Raw genomic sequence first — 20,742 nt, 5'->3', positions numbered from 1 at the left:
GTTTTTTTGTTTTTTTTCACACCTGAAGTGCTTGATGTTTAATCCCAGCACTTTGGTAAATAGTGTTTTGACCTCCATCTTTACACTCCAGCTGCTTAACGTGCTCTCACTTAAATGATCATTTTAGGGTAGAAGCCTCCAGTCGAGTAGCACCGACACTGACAGGTTGTTGTTTTTTATAATGGTGACCAGTCTGTGCTGCTCCTCTAGGGCTGAATGATTACATTGGACAAAGTGGGCTACTTGATTAGAGTACAACAAGATCAGCTCCCAACCAATGGATGTATGTGGGCTGACAGTGACATGTATTTGTCCCCTCATCAGAAGGTGTTAAGTTCAACAGTAATCTGGGTCAAATAGTACATGGCTGAAATGGAAGCTTGAAATGGCCACTTTAAACAATTTATTATTTATTATTTATCATTACTTCTTATTGTTTTCACGAGTGTCACTGCATTTTATCAGGATGGAACCGTTGGTATTCATCTTTAATTGGAAAAGACGTTGCACTGTACTAGTTTTTCCTGCTCAGTGTGAAAAGTTACACAAGCGTTGAAATTGGCCTCCGGGTGACATGTTTTAATCTTTGTTGTACCTTTGTGTCTTTCAAAAGCTGAGTAAATTTACACTTGAGTTGTTAATTTTCAACTGGTTCCAATGAAGATAAAGCACGTGTCCCTATAGTTTGGCTTTATTTGCCCCACTGCTTAACAAATATCATGCTAACTTTGCATCACATGAAATCTTAATCTTCTTTTCCTTTATGTAAAAATGATAGATTTTTTTGCGTACATTGTTCAGGCCATTAGCTTGTTTTTGACCATATGTAAACACAGAATATCAACTACAGAATGTGTTCTCTAAAAGGGCTCTAAACTCATGGAGCTGCTTCTCACAGTATACAGCAGAGGCCTATAGGCACTCAGTTGCCGTGTCGGGCTGGTTTGCGTCTAATCATTGTTGGAACTGGGGCCGAGACTATATTTAATTTTGAACTTTCGTGCAGCATGTTGGGAAGGTGACCTTTGGAAGCCACTAAGCAAGAAAAGTTACTTGATATACGTGTGGAGACAGAGGCTCTTGTTCTCATTGGGTTTTCATTTGAGCTGCTGTTTCCCTCATCGGGACCCACCCCAGGTTTTGTTCTGCTTTGTCCTAGTCTTTGATTTTCCTGAAAGGAGGAGAACAATCTTGCTGTGCTTTGGGCGGTAGTATAAGAATGTTAGTCTTTCCTGGACGCACCTACATTTCTAACCCCCCCCCCCGACCACCACTGAGTGTCCAAACAAACCCACCATGCCTGGTATGAATGTGGAGCGCCGTGATTCTGGGGAGGACTAAAATACTGAAAACAAGTATTTTTAGTGTTATTCCCATGTGAGTGCATCGATGGCAGATGCTGAACATTTGCCACTCAGTGGGGGTTGAACGTGTTGACTTCGGTTTACTTTGAGGTCATGTGCATAGCCTACATTATATAATCGGCAGAATATTCAGAAAAATAGGCTACGTGTTAACACGCTAACCACTGTTGGGTGACACGAGGCGCTGCAGAGAAAGTGCACCAGCCCAAACTGCTTCATGCGTGTCCTGAAGCTTTCATGGATTGTTTAATTTTATCATGTGAAACGTTTTTAATTTCAACCTCATCTGCTTTTCTCTTCATGTTCTGTTTCATTCATTGCACATTGTTTTTCATGGGAATGCTATTAGATGCTTTTATGGTTTTGTTGTTTTTTGTTTTTGTTTTGCTATTGCTGACTTTAGGGATGTCTCGACCCAAACCAACATTTATTGTAAAGTAACTGCTAATACTAAACCTTTTTAAAGGCCTTTTTTAAATGGAACAAAAACTGGCTGGCTTGCTTGGTTTGAATTTAAATTGACATTAAAGTCCACTGATAACAGATTCATCACAGAGAGGATCACCCAAACCTAGTAGTATACTTTCATTGATATAAATGGGGTAGAAAAATATTATTTATATTTTAAAAGCAGTTTGAACAGTGAATGAAACATTATGACTTTCACGTAGGTAGGATTATTTCCAAGGCTGCAGAAGTCAAATGGTTTTAGCTCGATGCACACACTAAATTGGAAACTGAGTATAACTGGATGCTGTGCTCTCAGATCAGCTCGGGTCATCCCTAATTGCCTTTATGTTGCCTTTCTTATGTTCATCTTAATGGGTCAGAGTACCATGAATTAATTTACCCAAATAATTGGGCAAAAATGTTGCTCTGATCTATGCCTTTTCTATATGCTTTCATATTTTCCATTTCATTTGTTTTATTAACTTTGTGTCTTTTTCTTTTCTTTTTCCTATTTGCTTGTCTTTCTTCCATCACTGCCTTTTTTATCATCCACAAAATCACCCGGCTTGCTTTAAACCCACCACATTGCAAATTTCTTCCAATCTCTGTTTGCTGGGCCGACCGTACACGGTGCTCAGCGGGTTTTATCAAGTCCCCCCTGTCTCAGATGAAGCTGTTCAATGACAGCGCAGAGCTGCATTGCGAGGTGATCGGGTACCCCATCCCAGAGGTGCAGTGGTGGTTCGTAGAGGGTGAAGAGCCCAATGAGACCTTCACCCAGCTCTTTGACGGGGCACGGGATGAACGTGTGCAAATAAACGCCACATACATAGCACACGCCACGAGCACCATTCACCTCACTAGCCTCGCCTTCGACGACTCGGGCACGTACGAGTGCCGCGCTTCCAACGACCCCGACCGCAATGAACTGAAGAAGACGCCAAAAATCAAGTGGATCCGCTCGCAGGCAAACATTATTGTGATCGAAAGTGAGTGGCAGCGGAAGCATCAGGAGAAGTAGCTTGGCTGTTCTCTCCTCATTAGTGAAGTCCTGGACATCCAACTCCTGTCGCTCTCAACTTCCCATGCTTACCGGTCCAACACCCCCTCCATCCTGCTTCACCCAGTATACACTCTCCCTCTCCTCTTCCTGTAAGCTCCCCGGTTGTCCTGTAGTAGAACACCGACCTGGTCATTAAGCGTGGCCGGGCCGCTCCCTAATCCTGCGTTACCTGACACACAACACGTCTTCAATCTGATGCCTTTTTTTTTTTTCTCCACGTTTCAAGGCTTAGGTACCATTATGGTAGGTTTTCTTGTGTATAATACTGGTCATAAGGTTGGAAACTTGCAAATGGCACCTGCAAAATTGTTGTATGTCAACAAAAATGATGATTAATGATTTTGAGATAAACAAAAAAGGGGTGTCAGATTACTTGATTAGTATTGCTTCTTGGTAGATATTTATTTTTTGCTAGCAATTTCCTAGCATTTCCTTAATTGATACTAACATTGGCATTGCCCCTTTTGTTTATGCTTCTAGACCACTACTGAATGGTAGGCACAGAAGATGGCAACTGGTTTATTAAAAATAGATTCTCAGCCGTGGGGCATCTTTCTGCCTTGTGGTCCAGTATTATTATTATTTGTGGACAAATTGGTCAGTTTCTTCACCCAAATGAAGCAAAAATACTTAAATTTGACTTTTTATCATGTAATTGGCGGTGGAAAAGCCAAAGATTTTTCATCCCCTTCTTGTTGCTTCTTCTGCATGTGTGTATATATGAAGAGATATTTTCCCCATGACCTTGTTGTAGAGTATTTACTAGATTTCCAGTACAACTCCTCTTCTCCCCTCCATTCTACTGTTGGTGGGACAGAGCTCTCCATGTTGGGGAGCTCTTTCCACCTTTCTTGGAAACATCAGTGCATTTGTTCAGAACTTGTACGTTTGTCACAATGTTTTCTTGGTTTAACTTGTGAGAATTGATTTGTTCTCCTGGGTAAGTTGAAGGAAAATTCGAAGGACGTAGTTGGTAATTCTTCTTTTATTTCTGCTTGACCACTTAAAGGACCAGTGTGTAGGATTCAGTGGCATCTAGCAGTGAAGTTGCAGCCATTTTAATACAGCTCAGCATGTACGAGACACGTGGTTAAAAAAAGGCCTTATCTAGAGCCAGTATTTGGTTTATCCGTTCTGGCCTCTGTGGAAGAGGACTTGTTTCCTCTGTAGAAAAATGGCTCATGCTAAGAGAACACACTTCTTATTTTCGGCTGATTATACACTAATGAAAACATGCCTGTGGATATTCTATTTAATTTCTGCCAGTAGATCATTCGAAATGTTACACACTGGACCTTTTTAACACTCAACAAGAACAATGACTTGCTTTATCCCAATTCATATTTACACCTTTGGGACAGTAAATAGAATACCTCATAGTTGACCTCTTCCACCACTTTTTTTATTTCCTTATTCAACAATGAGTGTGAGCGTGAGGCATTCGTGTACATTCTGTGCACTAATGTGACATTTTGGACCAAATTATTTCTGTCTGAGTGTCGAAAGATAAAATGTCAATTAAACTAGAGCTTGAAAATGTTTGAATACATTTCAAGGCAATAACATCATGTCATCAATGAAGTATAAGAGTCTTAAGATAAGATATTTAAACCTGCAAAAATATTTTAGATTGCCAACAAGCTGAAATTTGACATTTTTAGAAAAGGATTATAAATAATTCATTTTTCCTCTGTTTATTTTAAGCCCCAAACATCATTACCGAACCCGTTGAGGTCAACAACCAGACCTCTGCCACCCTGCGCTGCAACTTGACAGAGTCCAGTCTTGCCAGCAAGGGCTCTCACTGGATGCACAATGGAAAACTCATTGAAACTTCCAAATCCTCTGATTCTTCTTTATTCACTGAACTCCAGTAAGTAGCTACTTCCACCTAAGTGTGTCATATGGGCAGATCTGCTCTGCAGTTACTATCGCACAATAAAGATCTCTGATAGTAATATATAAATGTACTTTGTCTTCAATTTGGCAGTGTTTATGTGCTGTTTCCCACTAACTCTAAAACAGAAGGCCCATTTCTGTTTTGTACAGACTGGTTAGCAGTGCTAAGTGAATGAGCCATACAAGAAAATGGCGGGCCCATTTGACTTCAATAATTTTATTGACATGGAATATCTTGCTCTAGTCTTTATTTCTTCCCTTTTTTACTCTGATTCGTATGCCGTCCCTTTCTGGCTTTGTTACTACAGTCAATATCCATCTCTATGTATTCTCCCTCTGACTTTTGCTGATGGGTCATCCCTCCCCCTCTCACCAGCCTCCCTCCTCTCTGGCTGCCTCCATTAGCAGCATAGCGAAGGGCGCCATTCAGGCATTCACTGCTCTTGCTCAGCAGAGAGATGGGCCGTGCAGTCGTGCAGCTTTGCCAGTAGTCTTGGCAGCAGGGATAAGCGCCCATAGCAGTGTGCTCACTCGCCCTGACCTTAATTCCCCATTAGAGAGAGCGAGCAGGACTGTATGGGACAGCAGCACCAAACAAAAGTGGATTGTGTTTACAAGGGGAAATTTGAAATATTTGTTGCATGGACAAGCAGCTTTATTTTTACCCCCGGCTCCTGAGCATAAACAGGGTTATAGTGTGAATTTTCTACTTAGTTAAGTGGAAAACTAACAACTGTCATTAATGTGGTTTTAGTACAATTGGTTAGAAGCTTTAAGTTAGGTCTGCAGAGAAAAATACTCCTACATTTCTATTAATAGTTAATTAAAAGTGTTGCAAGGTGTTCTCAAATCATTTATTTTTTTTCTTTCCATAGTTTGGAGAAGATCACCTACAGTTCTAGTGGAAAGTATGAATGTGTGTTCCTGACGGAGCCAGAGGTGAAGCAGACAATAGAAGTCAAAAGTAAGTTAGTTAATGAGTATCACAGATCCAGGTTCCTTTCATTGAACAACTGACAATTAAAAGAAGCCTTTTTCCAGAAAATGTTGTGCAATTCACCATTAAGTGACAACTGAAAACCGCATGTCACCTGCACATGCAGCAGATCGTAGAATAATCACCAGGGTGACAGTTTGATAATGAATGTAAAATCAATGTTCAACATCACAGAAGTTCTAAACTGAAAAAACTGGAAATTGATCATGATAATTAATTACATAAATGTACTATTATGAAGGTAGCTCTGGAAACGTTCCAATCAGTTCTTGGTTTCTTAATCTTATTTGAAGATCAGTTCATCGGTTCACCAACTTTCATATTCTAATTTGCATATGTGTTTCTCTTCCTGCTGTAGCACTTCCCCACGTTGCTGCCTACAAGCACTCTGAGCATGGCAATGAGAAGGACAAAGGTGTGATGGTCTGTGTGAGTCATGGCTATCCACTGCCCACTGACTGGACCTGGTTCAAAGAGGGAATCGACGGGGTATGTAGCTTGTTATTTTTATTATTTTAAAATGATTCATAATGTTTTTTTTTTATCTACAGTTCTAAACCAGAGGACATGAACCTAAAATTTCTGTCGCCTTCATTTTTGTGTTGGTTTTTCCAAGTTGCAAATAATGTAATATAATGTAGAATGGTTGAACCTGTCTCGCTGTTTATGTCACTAACTTGTTCAAACACAACCCTCAGCCTATCACCAACGGCACTTCAGACAAATATGAGATCAAGAGCACCCCTAACAAGACCACTCTGACGATTAATGACCTGAGCATCGAACAAGACATCGGGGACTACACCTGCGCTGGGACCAATGAACTCGGCACAGCCACCGACAGGATCCACCTGCGTGTCCGCAGTCGCTTGGCTGCTCTCTGGCCATTCCTTGGCATTGTGGCCGAGGTCATCATCCTGGTGACCATCATCTTCATCTACGAGAAGAGGAGAAAGCCCGATGAGATCAACGACGGTACGTAGGCCACGCTGCCTCCACCACTATACAGAACATCAACTCGTATATTAGCACTGAGTGATGAAACGCTGCCTTCTCATCCATTTCAATGAGACCACTATGTTGACACGTGTAAGGTCACACTCCTTTTATAGTACTTGTAAAATATCGTGTCATCGTACTATAAAGTGCTGTTGATGCCAGTACTGGGCCTTCTACATTGTATGTAATCTTCATGCGAGACCTGAAGCACGCTGCCACTAGTGCTGTGCTGTTTTGGTCTGAACAGCCAATTAGAGCTGAGACTTTAATTTGTCAATTGGCCATTTTGAGTTGGAGAAAACCCTCATATCATGAATAGTTGGCTATCAAAGCGGCTGTGAAAGTATCCAGCAAAGTTAATTGACTTTTTGAAGTTAGATATGGCCACGCAACTTGTCATTCCTCTGTCGTAATGAGGAGAGAAACACGTTAAACACTAGGCCTTGTTTACTCAACTGTGAGTTAAGACGATTTAGTGCCCCCCAGTGGCAAGACGGAGATTATTGAGGAAAAGCTTTGCTCTTTAGGTGGGGATTTGTTGATTTTGTAGTTGCATGCATTCAATATGAACTCTTATTGTCTTTGATTTTGCTATTTACAGTTTAAAAATAAAAATCAGGTGTTAGCTTCCACCTCTGTGTAAGAAATATGTGATAGAAACTATTATTTTTATTATTTACATTTTTACTTCTCTGTTCGCTGCTGATTTTGCATTTTGGTAAGTGGACAAAACTGCATGTCAGACTGAAGTGGTTGAGCTGAGGTGACCGCGTGGACAGGGCTATGGGAGTCTGAATGAACTGCTTTCATAGTCGCCACTTCTAAGAGGAATGTGCTCAAAGATTTGGTCACTCTTTCACTGGCCCTACAAACAAAGCAAGCTTTAAAATCATTTCTTGCCATTTCATTTATTGGCCTCTTTTTATAAAAAAATAAAATAAAATCCTGTGTTTGAGCCAATGAAAGAGTCAAATGAGAGTCACATGTAAGCTAGTGTAATGGTTTGACATGATCTTGGACAGGTTGAAAAGTGAGAGGTTTCAGCATTCTGTCTGCATGCCTTCTGCATCTTGTACTTTATGCATGATAAATGATAGACAACCCTCTTCTCAAGATCAGTACATCATTTACATTTGTCTCATTCACCATTGGGCCACAGAGATGGCCTACTTTTGCCTTACCTTGTCAATATGTGCTCTTGCTCTGGTGTGAATACTGCCACTATACATGCTAGGATGTGTGTTAGCTAGCCAGTTTAAAGATGTTTACTGTTTTTATCTGAATACAGCCACTGCAGTGTTCCTTTGGTGTCCTTTTGCTTGTATTGCATGAGCCTCTGTGGTGCTAGAGGGGTGACTGAACAATGTGTATATAAAAAAAAAGGCAATTTCCAAATCTTATGACCGACTGAGACATATAGTAGTTTTATTAGGTGACATTTAGTACCTTGTCTTTTATGAAACACAGTTGTGTGTGTGTGTGTGGAATTATATCATATAAATCATTTATTAAGGATTTAGTTGCATCATTCACAGTCAGAAATGCAACGGGCAGGCATGCCTCAGGTCATGTTAGATTAGATCATAACCTCATTGGAATCATGTTGCAGAGGATGTCATGTTCTAACACTTGCTACCGTCATCGGTGGGTGGGTGGGTGGGTGGTGGTGGTGGTGGTGGGGGAGTGGGGCATGTATTGCTGGCACTGATCAAAGACATTCATCATGCTATCGACTGACTCTTGTTCTCGTTTGCCTTCCCTTCATTGATCATTTACTGCTGTCCAGATGACGACTCAGGATCTGCTCCTCTGTAAGTACAGTCAGCAGCTCAGTACCTTGCTCGTCAATAAAAAAATCTTTTTTTTTTTTTTACAGAACTCATGTTTTCTCTATGATGTGTTTTTCAGGAAGAGCAATTCTAATGCAAATCACAAAGACAAGAATGTGAGGCAAAGGAATTCTAATTAGAGGCTGAAAGAGGTGCGTATATACATATCGATGGGGGATAAAGTTCTTCTTTTGAACTGAAAAAAACAGTTTTAATTATGTAGTCAGTATCTGCATGTTTAACAACGCCCTTGAACAAAAGAAACATGATATAAAAATCAAACAAATGAACAATCTGAATATAAGACTGAAGATCATTCTTCACTCATGCAACTTTTTCTTTTTCCTAGATGGACATCCAGAAGGCAGTCCAGGATTCAGCTGTTGTGTTGCACATTATACTGTGCACCCTGCAAACTGCAATTTGAAGTACCTTTTTTGTGCTTGGGTGTTAATGTTTTAAAAAGATTTGACTGATTTCCTCTTGTTGTGTTTTCTTCTCTCTATTCTTCTCCACATTGTGCAGCCAGAGAATTGCCCGCCGGGGACAATTATTGAATTGAAGAGAACATAGTGTGAAATAATTTTCTGCTTGAGGCCTCGGGGCAAATATTGCATGAGTTTAAATGCCGTTTTAGAAAAAGTGTGTGTTCGTTGTAAAATCATTAGAAAGTCCATGTGAGGAATGCTTAGTTTGTGGTTATTTTTTATTAATGCTGTTGCTTCCTACGCTGAACTCACGTTGTCAGTCGTTTTGCTTTTATATCCTCCATCCGGAATGGTTACTTGGAAAGCAGCACAAGTTGGGTTTTTAAGAGGATCTGAAACCTTTTCGATCCTGATACATCACTGCCATTCTTTACAGCAACGACTGGAGTGTGTTTGAATTCACGCATTTGATCTGTCCCTACACTACCACAAACCTCCCATAGCAGAGTTTTATACTTTGCCTTAACAAGCACCATTTTCTCTTTCTTGTCTTTTTTGCATTTTGTTACCTGTTACAAGCTTTAACTGTGACCTGTAAATTTAAATGCAGAATTGACTTAAGATTCAATTGTTTTCTAGGTTTTGTTGCCGTAAGAAATTACTCTTCTTTTAGTTAGGAAAGTATTTTGTCCCTTTTTTTTTTTTTTTTAATTCATGCTTATTTCCTTTTTTCTCTTCACATATTTTAAATTGAAAGTTTTAGTCGCTGGTGTTTTTGTTGCTGATCATGTCACATTATTATTATTATTATTGAGGACCAAGTGCAAGAAAATTGATCTGTTGCTTCTGTTAAATGCAACTTAAATACCATGCACTGATGTTTCAGTCTAATATAACATCAACGTTTAATAAGATATTTTCTTTCTCACTCAATGTTATCTGAGATAAAGTTTGTGCGCGATTGGTGGACCGTCATCTGTTTGTTTCACTGTGTAGATGACTCAGAAGCCGTATGTTCCATTTAACCTGAGTAGTGTTGTGATTGGATGTTACCATTTCAGAATTACACAAATAAGACCTAGCCAGAATTGTGTAAACTGTTGTACCTTACAAGTACGTGGAACACCATCTGCTGTACAACTTGGCACAAACTGAATAAAGGTTTTGGATTTTACATGTCTGTTTACTCAACTTTTTTTAAACAAACGATATAAGCGTGGCATAGAGAGCCTTCTTGACCTACTGTTTCAACCCTTTCATCTCTGGGGTGCGGGTGCATTGGCCTAGCACGGTCAAGGCCTATAGGCTAGGCCTATATAGTTGCACAGAAGATCATAATCACTATTTGTTTGAGAGTGGTTGTTTGCAGGTCACCAAATCCTACAGTCTGTCAAGGTATAACTGTCAAGGTCCACTTCATGAGGGTCTGAGGTTCAGTGGCTTTATTTCTATAGACTATTGCATGTCATACATTTTTACTTAAGTGTTGTTTATCGTGTTACGTGCAAAACAAATCTGATTGAAAGCTTTAATTTTAAGAATCTTAAGAACTCGGCTGCATCCAGTGGAGAAGTTTTAGTCCTACACAAAAAAACACTTAGTTTTTAAAACTGGAATTTCTTGTTAAAGTTCAGACATGTCTTTACACTTTTTTTTTCTCTTGTTGACTTTACCTTACATTAAATTCCTGTTTCACACCCATGATGATCTATAAAAGCTAATAAAAAAACGTTGTTTGTGACCCTCTTTTATCAATAGAACTGTGGGTATTTCTGATTACCATGCCTGTTTCCTTACTGTAAAAACATGTATATTTTAAAATTAAGTTTATCTTTGTTTTTGAAAGCCTAAATTGGAATGTATCAAAATGCAATGAGAAGCTGCAGCAGGATAAAGTTTCTAAAAAGACATTAAAAGGTTTGCCATAATTTGCTAAGGACAAAAACACAAGTGAATGCATCTTCTGAGGGGGTTAGGTTCTCTACCTTGGAGCCACAGAAGGAACAGGCTGTGTCCAGTGCATGGTGCCTCTGAGGAAGCTTGAGTGTGCAATGTGTATCCTTTTCCACCAGGTGGAGCCATTTAACCGAGAATGACGGGGCCTCTGTTAAATTCAGCTTAAAACAACAGGCAGACGCTGTTGCTCAAATCTCTAAATCTAGTCCAGAACATATCGAGTATTAGAATTACTATGGATCACCTGACCACAGCAGTACACTGTCTGATTTCACCTGAGATCAAGAGCTGATGACAAAAGATAGAGAACTTGTGGTTTTTTGGTAACCTCCATCTGTCACCTTGTCCATGTTCCTTCCTCCTGTCAGGTGAGTTTATACATGTATATCTATGTCTTTATATATGAGCTAATAGTTTTCTTTCTAGTCACACTGCCAGGTTATAGGGCGTGTCCTGCTCTTATCAAAATTGCTTTCTTTTGTTCATAGTTTTTCCCCCAATATAAGCTACCTGTGGGTGGTTGCAGCTCAGAGGTAATTCTCTCTCTCTCTCTCTTCTCTCTCTCTCTCTTCTCTCTCTCTCTCTCTCTCTCTCCTCTCTCTCTAACGCACCACAAACACAAACAAGAGCCAGGTTGCATCCATAGCAACGCCACCGGTGCGCTGTTATCCCTAAAGTGGCGTGTGGATGAAAAGCAGAGGGCTGTTGCTGCTTTGAACTCCACACTCCTTCCTCCGCCGCCGCCCAGTCTCGCCAGGTCCAAGGTAACGGGAGTGTCTGTCTTTGTCTCCTGCCTTTGCCCGTGATGGACGAGGCGGAGGACGGCGACGAGGAGCCCAAATTCCAGCAGGATCATGGGAGCAGCGGAGGAACCAACACGAAGAAATTGACGCCAGGAGGCGGAGCCGCGTCCATTGCGCGCAAAAACTCCAACAACAATGAGCTGTGGCTCCTGAGAGGCGAGGACTCCGCACCTGTCAGTGCCAGTGGCAGCACCGCCTCTGCTCTGTTATGCCAGAGGGATGCTGCCGGCGGCTCAGAGTCGGAACCCAGAGGTGGAAGGGACACGGTCACAGAGGCGGGCGTAATAGGAGCGGGGGCCATCGGTATGATATGCAACAAAAACGGAGACTGTAGAAGGGACCCGACCAGTTCAGGGAGCCTCTCCTCTCTCATCTCAAGGCAGCAGACGCAGGCAGATGGAGTAGCAGCAGCAGCAGCAGCTGAAGACGGCAAGGCTGCAGTCATGGATGGCTCTATCACTTCAGCGGGGTCCCTGACACAGGGGCCCGGGGCCGAGGTCAAGACCGCGGCAGCGATGGAGAAAAAGGACTCCAGAGTTTCCTTCTCCAATGCACCGACTGGTAAAGGACAGACCTCGGGTCAGCAGTCGAGAAACTCTGTCACATTCTCTAAAGCTGAGGATGGCTCTCAGATAGTGCCGGACGACGGAGACTCCAGGGGGAATCAGACTTACATGCAGCGGCAGTTTAGTTCCATGCTTCAGCCCGGAGTTAACAAATTCTCCCTGCGCATGTTTGGCAGCCAGAAGGCGGTGGAGAAAGAACAAGAGCGCGTAAAGTCCGCGGGTAATTGGATTATTCACCCATACAGCGACTTCAGGTATGGGCCACTTGAGTTAAGTTCATAAACACTATTCAAGCTGCAGCCAAGATGGAAAGGAAATAAAAATAACAACATAAATAAATCCAAATAATAGATAATGAGATATTTAGGCTTGTATTCTTATTGTGGTTAGAAAGGGAGAATTTGATCCATTATGAAGACTGAGAAACATTTATTGATGCTATTATGAAGGATGTAAGTTCTCACAGATGCCAAATAGGTTAAACTTGTCCAAACATGATGAAATACTCTGAGCAGCGCAGGCCTCAAGAGGACAGTCACCTCGTTTTAAGATGATCATATATAATATCCCCCATTTTGTGACAGATAAAGACATATTGTTTTTTGTATTTTGCTCAGAGGAATACTGATTTCAACACTGAGGCTGCACTGTACACCATCTGGTTAACTAATGCATCTGGGTCTCTGGACAATTCTTGTTTACACTGGCCAAATATTTGAATAACTGTTGTATGATGTTTGTATTCATGACAAGCAAGAGCCCTCGAAAAGGTTTGGTTCAGTGAGTTTTAGCCTAAAGATGTACTTTAAAGTTGAAGTAAACTTAAAAGTTTCGTCGTTAAGTTGGAATGTGTCTAAACATCTGTCTCAGCACCAAGGACAGCTCCTCCAGTTACCTCAGTGGTTAAACAGCTGCAGTCTGAAGATACATACAGCTGTAACTGGCTTTCACTCGGAGGATACTATTGGTGGTTTTATGAGGTGTGTCAAGGAATATTTAAAACTGAACAATTTCCTGAAACTGAGGAGTCATGACTCAGCAACACTCCTTAATCAGCCCTCTGCTTTGCAGGCTCCCACTTAGTTTCTGCTGATCAGACAGCATTGTAACAAAAGCCATCTGATCAACCATGACAGTGGTATGATAAACATACGGGACTGCATTTAAGGAGTATTCTTATTATTCATTAATGTGCCAATTTCTCAATTAATCATTTTGTCTATAAAATGTCAAAAATAGCGTCTTTGTCTTTAAATGTCATGTTTAGGAAGAGCAGCAAATCCTCACATTGGAAAAACTGAAATTAGATTAAATTATTATTATTTGGAATTTTTGCTTAAAAATTGATTAATCGATTATCAAAATAATTGCTAATTAATTTTCTGTTGATCAGCTAATCAAAGGTATCACTTTTAAAATGCTTAGAATTCTAAGCTGAGGGTTGTTTTTGACAAACAAAAAGCTTAAACAACTACAAATCAGATATGGAACACAGAACTGTAGCTGTGGCATCGTCTTTCTGCGGCTTTACAGTCTGTTGTTCTTTGATTTGGACTGAATTGCCTCCAGCTTATCTTTCCTGTAATATTCCCGTGTCTCTGCTTGTCCTTGCTTTGACCTTGTCTCCAGTCAGATGGTATAGGTTACCTCACCGGGAGAAGATACAGTGCACTCAGTGAAAGTGCGTTTCATAAAAGATAAGCCATTTGTAGCTGTGTTCACGGGTGGCGCTGTTGTCTGAGTGTGTGTGTGTGTGTGTGGCCCCTGAGAGAGCTCTGCTTCATAAAAGCTAAAAAAAAATCAGTTGTTGTAGATCAAATAGCATCAGCATATTTGCTGACATGTGAGATGCATAGCAAACAACAACAACGTGAGTATTCAATATTTCAGGCTGGGTTCATACACACTGAACAGGCTCAGATTTAGCACTTTTCTGAATACGTGTCACGTGTTGATTCCCCTCATATTTCAGAGAAGTTCAGCACATTTTTCTCCCCACTGTTTTACCCTGTCAGGTTCTACTGGGACTTCACCATGCTGATGTTCATGGTGGGAAACCTGATCATCATCCCTGTGGGCATCACCTTCTTCAAGGACGAGACCACCACGCCCTGGATCATCTTCAACGTGGTTTCTGACACCTTCTTCCTCATGGACCTGGTGCTGAACTTCAGGACCGGCATTGTGTTCGAGGACAACACAGAGATCATCCTCGACCCCGAGAAGATTAAGAGGAAGTACCTGAAGTCCTGGTTTGTGGTGGACTTTGTCTCCTCCATACCCGTGGATTATATCTTCCTCATCGTGGAGAAAGGGATCGACTCGGAGGTGTACAAGACGGCCCGGGCGCTCCGCATCGTCCGCTTCACTAAGATCCTCAGTCTGCTGCGGCTGCTGAGGCTGTCCAGACTCATCCGGTACATCCACCAATGGGAGGAGGTAGGACATTCCACATTTGTGATTCAATGACAGGGACAAATTTGGGTGTTACTCTGACCACTAAAGGAAGAACGAGTTAGGTTGGAGAACATAAATTAAATGAGATCAGGTATACAGTGAGCAGGTCTAAAACACAGGCCAGTAAAGATGACAAGGTGAGGGTATGTTGGTTTGTTAAGGAAATCGCACAAAACGCTTTTTGTATCCTGCTCTTCCTTTTTCCTTAAGAGATACTAGATCTACACCGATATGACACAATATTAGCAGCCGATATTAGCCCACTGATACATTGGTAACGCGTATGGTCGATAACTAACAAGACATTGCTGTACAGAAATGCCAAAGTAGCTTTGAGGTCATTTAGAAACTGCTCCGTAGTTTTTCCAACAGAAGCCACTGACAAGTTGTTGTATCGTTATCAGAATTCTATAAATTGTTGTTTATGTTTAAAAAATTACTATCTGCTGATATATCATCATCTGATTTGATTTAGTCGGGCTGTATAAGCTAATGTCTGTTGCCTTTGCAAACAATCTCTTGCACATTTCTTCAACATATTCTTTAACTACATGAAGCATCTTAAGTTACCATGAAGTAGGGATGTAACGGTACACTCAAGTCACAATTCAATGCAATTCATGATCACGATTTTGAAAATGAAATTGAAGACAAATTATGACTGAAAAGATTCCTTTGTTTCTTCATCAATTATAAAACCTTCTATAAAATTCTAAAGTAAGTATACACATATGTGCATATTTCCTTTTCTGTGCAAAAGTGAAACTGATTGCACCTCGATACAGGTACTGACACGAGTAACGTTGGACATTGGACAAGCAAAGTCAAAAGTAGATAGCGCCCTCGGCTGTTTAAAAAGAGTTTCACAATTAATTTTTCATCTCACATATTTGTATCATCACTGTCTCGCGACAGATCTTTACATTCCTACCTGAGGACATAGATATTGAAATAAAGCCTATACAAAGTTGTATGTTTGTTATGAATCCTGCTGATTAATTTTAGGGCCGAACAAAAAGGCTCATTAGTTTCATTCCAGATCAAAGCCATCAAAGCTTTATTGATCATTGCTGATGTTGCAGAAGTAAGCTGCAGACTGATATTATGACAGTATTTCCCCACCACTTCCAATTGTGTTTGCTTTTAAAAAAAGAGAGAATCCAGTCTGACTGTGCTCTAATTAATAAGACAATATTGGATTCCAGTGCAGTGGTCTGTGTATATCAAAACAATCCTCCTCTGTATAATTACTTTCTTACACACAAAAAATGAGGTTTTACAATGTTGTATAACAATAAGCCTGATAGGAGCTGGATAATAGCTTATCATAACCCAGTGTACTGATGCAGTTAAGAATTCATGAAAAATTAATTTTCATTAATTTTTTTCATCATAGGGAAAGTGAAAAGGAGTTTTCCAAGGAATTAACCTCCATGGACACTGATTGCCTTTTTATTCTCATAACAAGAGATACCTTTTTCTTATTTTTCTCATTGTTTAACTGTGGCATTCCAACTAATCAATGCATCAAACTGTTGTAAATGGATACTGACAGACTGGCTAATGCAAGCTTTCTGATGACATGACAGGAAATAGTGTCCATCCATAGATAGATGATGCATTATCATCCATCATATAACAATATGCTGCATAAACACAATTAACCCTGGCCTGCTATGTGCAAGTGCTTAGTGAGTATATAAACTGAGGATCCCTGTTTGGACTAACCAAGCATCTATGAATCAAATGTGTGCTCTCCCTCGCTCTGAAAATAACCACTGCTCTTCTGATTACAGAGTGGTAATTTGAGCTCGATGAGAACCATAATTACTGATTCAAATGCTCGCATCTGAATGCTCCTTTGCTTCGACTCAGCCCTGCCCTCCATCAGCTTAGTTCAGCTGAGCTCTTCTCTGCTCAGCTCGAATCCAAACGCGGCTGGCTGCGTTTCCCCTCTGCCCAGCTCGGCTCGGCTCAGCTTCGCTCAGCTCGGGGGTTTCCTGAGAGATCATCTCAGTGTTGTGATGATTTAACCATTTAGCTCAGCCACAGGCCAAACGAGTAGAGAATACTGGTCGGCAACCATGCTCATCATTTAAAAAATACAGAGCGAAGTGATGTATTTTTGACATGATCTTTGAATAGATTGATGTGTGTGTTTGTTGAAGCATAGATAAGCATTGTCAGGAATAACCAGAGCAATTTCCTGTGGCAGGAAGCTTGTATCAAGACTCTACACTTGCTGGCATGACCCAGTAGATCATGAACTAGACAGATTACAGTGAATAGTCAGAGTGGAGAATGGTAGTGGGAGTAATATTAATCAGGTTCAATAGTTTTCTCTAAATGTTTTCATCGGTATCGTCTGGATCTGTATTTGACGATGTGCAGCAGAGAGAAGTAGAAAGTCTTTAATCTGTGTTTTGTCAGGCTGTGAGTTGTGGTCACAGTAATGTGCCTTGACCCAGATTGTGGTCTGACAGTGACACATGGCCAGGTGCTGTTCTGGTGTCGGGGGGAACATTAGTCCTGGAGCCTCATTAATCATGATGGGAACGCTTCCTAATCACAGGGCAGGGCCTCACAGCGTGTTTCCCTCTGTCCATCTCCAAATTAGCTCAGGCCATTAGCCATTATAGGAAATACTCCAACAAAGTATAGAAACTAGTATCTCTGGCCACTGAATTACATTTTAACCCAGAGCTGAGGGATGAAACATACAAAAAATATGCAGAAGAGGGAAGAATTAAGAAGAATCACAGCATATATTTCATATCAAACAGGATGTAATTCACCAAGAAGAAACAACACCTTGATGCTGAATATATATGTAGATATTCTATATATGTAGATATTCTATATATGTTAGATAAGGAGGAGATGTTTAATGCATAGACAACTATAATACACAATACTTATGTAAATGAACATTTAAAGCATTTGATGTGGAAATTACACACAGGATAAAGTCAAAGAAATTCATGAGACAAGGCCCAGAGCTACATGAGTAAGAATCATGCACACTGGCGAGTGGGAGTGTGTGTTGGTCGGGTTGGATGGAGGAATATGTTAGACTGGTTGGCTCTCTTATTTTCAGACTGTAATTAACAAGAGAGATTTGGACCCCCGGGATTTAGAGAAGAGCAGGTTTTGATATTCAAGTGAGCTGCGAGTTTAGGTCAGTGAGGCCTGTGAGGTGACGGGTTGAGTCAGAGAATGTCCTGACCTGGCTGCCCCCAAACTGTAAATTCACAGCAATGTGTGTGTTTGAGACATGATACACACACTGTGTTTGGCCTTATTCTAACAATTTTCTTGTCTCAAGTGAGAAATGAGCCTTTATTTTTGATATAAGAAACCATCAAATTGGCCCAAAAAGCAGGGCTTTCCAATATGCATAAATATACTGTATATATTATATGCAGACATACAGGCAGCATCTGGCCTACTTCCCTAGTAGGACAATTCTCGCTCCCTAGTGGGGAATATGCTTTGCTTACAATTTAGCGAAGCCTCCAGTTGGCCTAGCTAAGCAAGGATTACACACCAGTGCACACACATGGATGTAAATCTACCCTCATACACAGACACACATAGTGGTAACAACGCCTGGCCAATTGCCAACAAAGCCACAGTGTGTGGTGTTTATAAGACTGTGACCACAAGACCAGCTCCACACAAAGGAGCCTTCTCACCTAAAGGGGAGTAAATGTAAGAAACAGCAGAGAGAGGCCAGCCCGGGCTGCTGATCAAAGCTTCATCAGAGTCTGATGAGGTTTTTATTGTGAATGAGAACAGACTACACACTCTGTGCTTGTTCATTTTCCCCACCTGGTTACAATGTAGAACCTGGGCCTGACACATTATTCTGCTAAGATGGATGATATACACTACAGCATGTGTCAAAAAACAAACAAATTTTGTTACTGATTAGTCATCACGCTGTGTGTTTCATGATAATGTTTCAAATCGTAGCCCCTGTTATATATTCACAATTTGAAGTACATATACATTATTGGGAAACCCAACTGGCTTTTTTAAACATATAATTCCCTGCAGCTCTTCCTCTAAGGCTGTTGTCTCGCTTAAAGCTGCACTAATCAATATTTTATATTAACAACTGTTTGAAAGACTACCTGTAATGTGAAAGGGTGTTGCTTATTGTGCCAGACTCACAGTAAATTATCAGCCTACTCTGCAGCTCTCTGCAGCCCTGCCGCAGCACATTTCAGCATCCTTTCACTAATTATTTTCGCTTTCAGAGCTTTGCTGTTCTGATTCACTCCCAGCACGCTATCAAAGCTAGCAACTAGCTAGTAACAAGAACAGAGCTATAAGAAAGAGAGTGAATATTGGACTTGTATTAGCCAGGTGCTGTTAGCCAGAAACACAATTCAAAATGAATGCTAATGTTGCTCCATAACTGTAAGATGTATAAATGTGCAACTATATGCAACTACATAGTGCCCCCCACCATGCCCACATGTGGCAAAACCAAAAAAGATTAATTAATACTGCTTTAACAGTAGGTTGTTAGCCAAACTATCTCCTTTAGATAACAGTACAGAATACATATGTTGTTCTTTACTGTTATCTAGCTAGATCCTGAGACATAATGAATTAAATATCACTTTGATTTGATGTAGTTCTCTTGCAAATATCACACGTACTAAATGTTTTCTGATTATTAATTAAAATCCTAAATATGCATAAGTTAAGAGCTACATCTCCTGAAAATAGCCTCGATATAGGCCACATAGCAAAACTCACTGACTATCTTCAGTATAACGATATGCTGCAAGTATAGTTTGTGAAAAGACTCGACTGTTTTACATTTTACCTCAGTCTGTATTAACATAAACTGTTTTTTCATTCCTCTCACACATCTGTCTCTGTTTTTTTCTTCCTCTCTACTTGTGTAACCCTCTCTGCTCATCTCCTCTCCTCCTGACAGATCTTCCACATGACCTATGACCTGGCCAGTGCTGTGATGCGAATATTCAACCTGATTGGTATGATGCTGCTGCTGTGTCACTGGGATGGCTGTCTCCAGTTCCTGGTTCCCATGCTGCAGGACTTTCCGTCTGACTGCTGGGTCTCTCTCAACAAGATGGTGGTAAGCAAAATGCTCTGTGTGTATGAGTTTGCACAAATGTGGCTGTTGGCGGGGGTTTAAGGTATTTGTAAGTCACAATCACATGAACAGTATGCGAAAGTGTTTGGCAGAACAAAAGCAAAGCATACAGCGCATTCTCCACGGAGCACAAAGGTGTGTTATCTGCAGGCAGATGGGGAAATGGGATTTATTTAAGGTTGAGTCCTGCACACACGCACGCACGCACACACACACACACACACACAGGACCAGCCTCAATTAAACCCTCTCTAGTTAAACCCAGGAGACGTGCCAGTGTACAGAAAGTGAGGGATGAAAAAGAGCCGGTTTGCAGTCAGTTCGTGGTGCAGCCTGTCATGTGGTTTGTTCTATAGCCATTCTCTTGTCCGTCCTTCCTTCAAACTGGCAGGTAGCTTCTGGCCATCTGCTGATAGGCAAGCCATTAGGAGAGGTGTTCTCTGAAATGACTGCCGGCATGAACGAAAAAAACTCTCTGGAGAGCAAGTGGTGCAACACAACTTTCTAACCAGACAATTAATGAATGATCATTATTAAAAACATATTCATTTCGAACTTTAACCAGCCAGTATTTGGCCAAACAGGAGCATCACTTGCTCAGTCAACCTCTTAAACCCTAAGTCAAGCGTTTCACCCGCTCAAGTAGCTTTAGAATAGTATCACAGGCATCAGTAGCAATCAATAGTACCACAAACAACAGATTTCAAATGGCCATAAAGTTGGATTAGCAACCCTGTAACATAAAACAGTTTGAATGAATGTTGAACATAACATTAATGAAGGTAGGATTTATTGCA

At 40.8% G+C, this 20,742-nt stretch overlaps 2 protein-coding genes across 4 annotated transcripts in view; both read left to right on the top strand.

The window, feature by feature from the left end:
* bsg (basigin) overlaps positions 1 to 10,203 on the top strand; it is a 12,177-nt gene extending 1,974 nt beyond the window's left edge. The window contains exons 1-8 of one of the 3 annotated variants that reach the window (XM_035652913.1): positions 74 to 2,803; positions 4,582 to 4,750; positions 5,652 to 5,740; positions 6,132 to 6,262; positions 6,472 to 6,748; positions 8,559 to 8,583; positions 8,681 to 8,753; positions 8,951 to 10,203. In XM_035652913.1, coding sequence (XP_035508806.1) covers positions 2,248 to 2,803; positions 4,582 to 4,750; positions 5,652 to 5,740; positions 6,132 to 6,262; positions 6,472 to 6,748; positions 8,559 to 8,583; positions 8,681 to 8,741 — 1,308 coding nt within the window. In that variant the 5' untranslated portion in view covers positions 74 to 2,247 and the 3' untranslated portion in view covers positions 8,742 to 8,753; positions 8,951 to 10,203. Of the gene's footprint in view, positions 1 to 73; positions 2,804 to 4,581; positions 4,751 to 5,651; positions 5,741 to 6,131; positions 6,263 to 6,471; positions 6,749 to 8,558; positions 8,584 to 8,680; positions 8,754 to 8,950 lie in introns of those variants that run through there. The other 2 variants (XM_035652912.1, XM_035652911.1) reach the window with 2 other exon arrangements.
* Positions 10,204 to 11,790: 1,587 nt separating this feature from the next.
* The window catches only part of hcn2b (hyperpolarization activated cyclic nucleotide-gated potassium channel 2b), a 43,070-nt gene continuing 34,118 nt past the window's right edge, over positions 11,791 to 20,742 (top strand). Inside the window, exons 1-3 of the mRNA XM_035653679.1 lie at positions 11,791 to 12,608; positions 14,370 to 14,793; positions 19,766 to 19,927. Of these exons, the coding sequence (XP_035509572.1) occupies positions 11,791 to 12,608; positions 14,370 to 14,793; positions 19,766 to 19,927 (1,404 nt within the window). The remainder of the gene's footprint in view (positions 12,609 to 14,369; positions 14,794 to 19,765; positions 19,928 to 20,742) is intronic.

Source organism: Morone saxatilis, unplaced genomic scaffold, assembly GCF_004916995.1.
Source record: "Morone saxatilis isolate NCDOM2014 unplaced genomic scaffold, NCSU_SB_2.0 Contig12, whole genome shotgun sequence".
In the NCBI taxonomy this organism is placed as follows: Eukaryota; Metazoa; Chordata; class Actinopteri; family Moronidae; genus Morone; species Morone saxatilis.
Note: the sequence above shows the minus strand (reverse complement) of the source record. Positions and strands in the feature narration are given on the sequence as shown.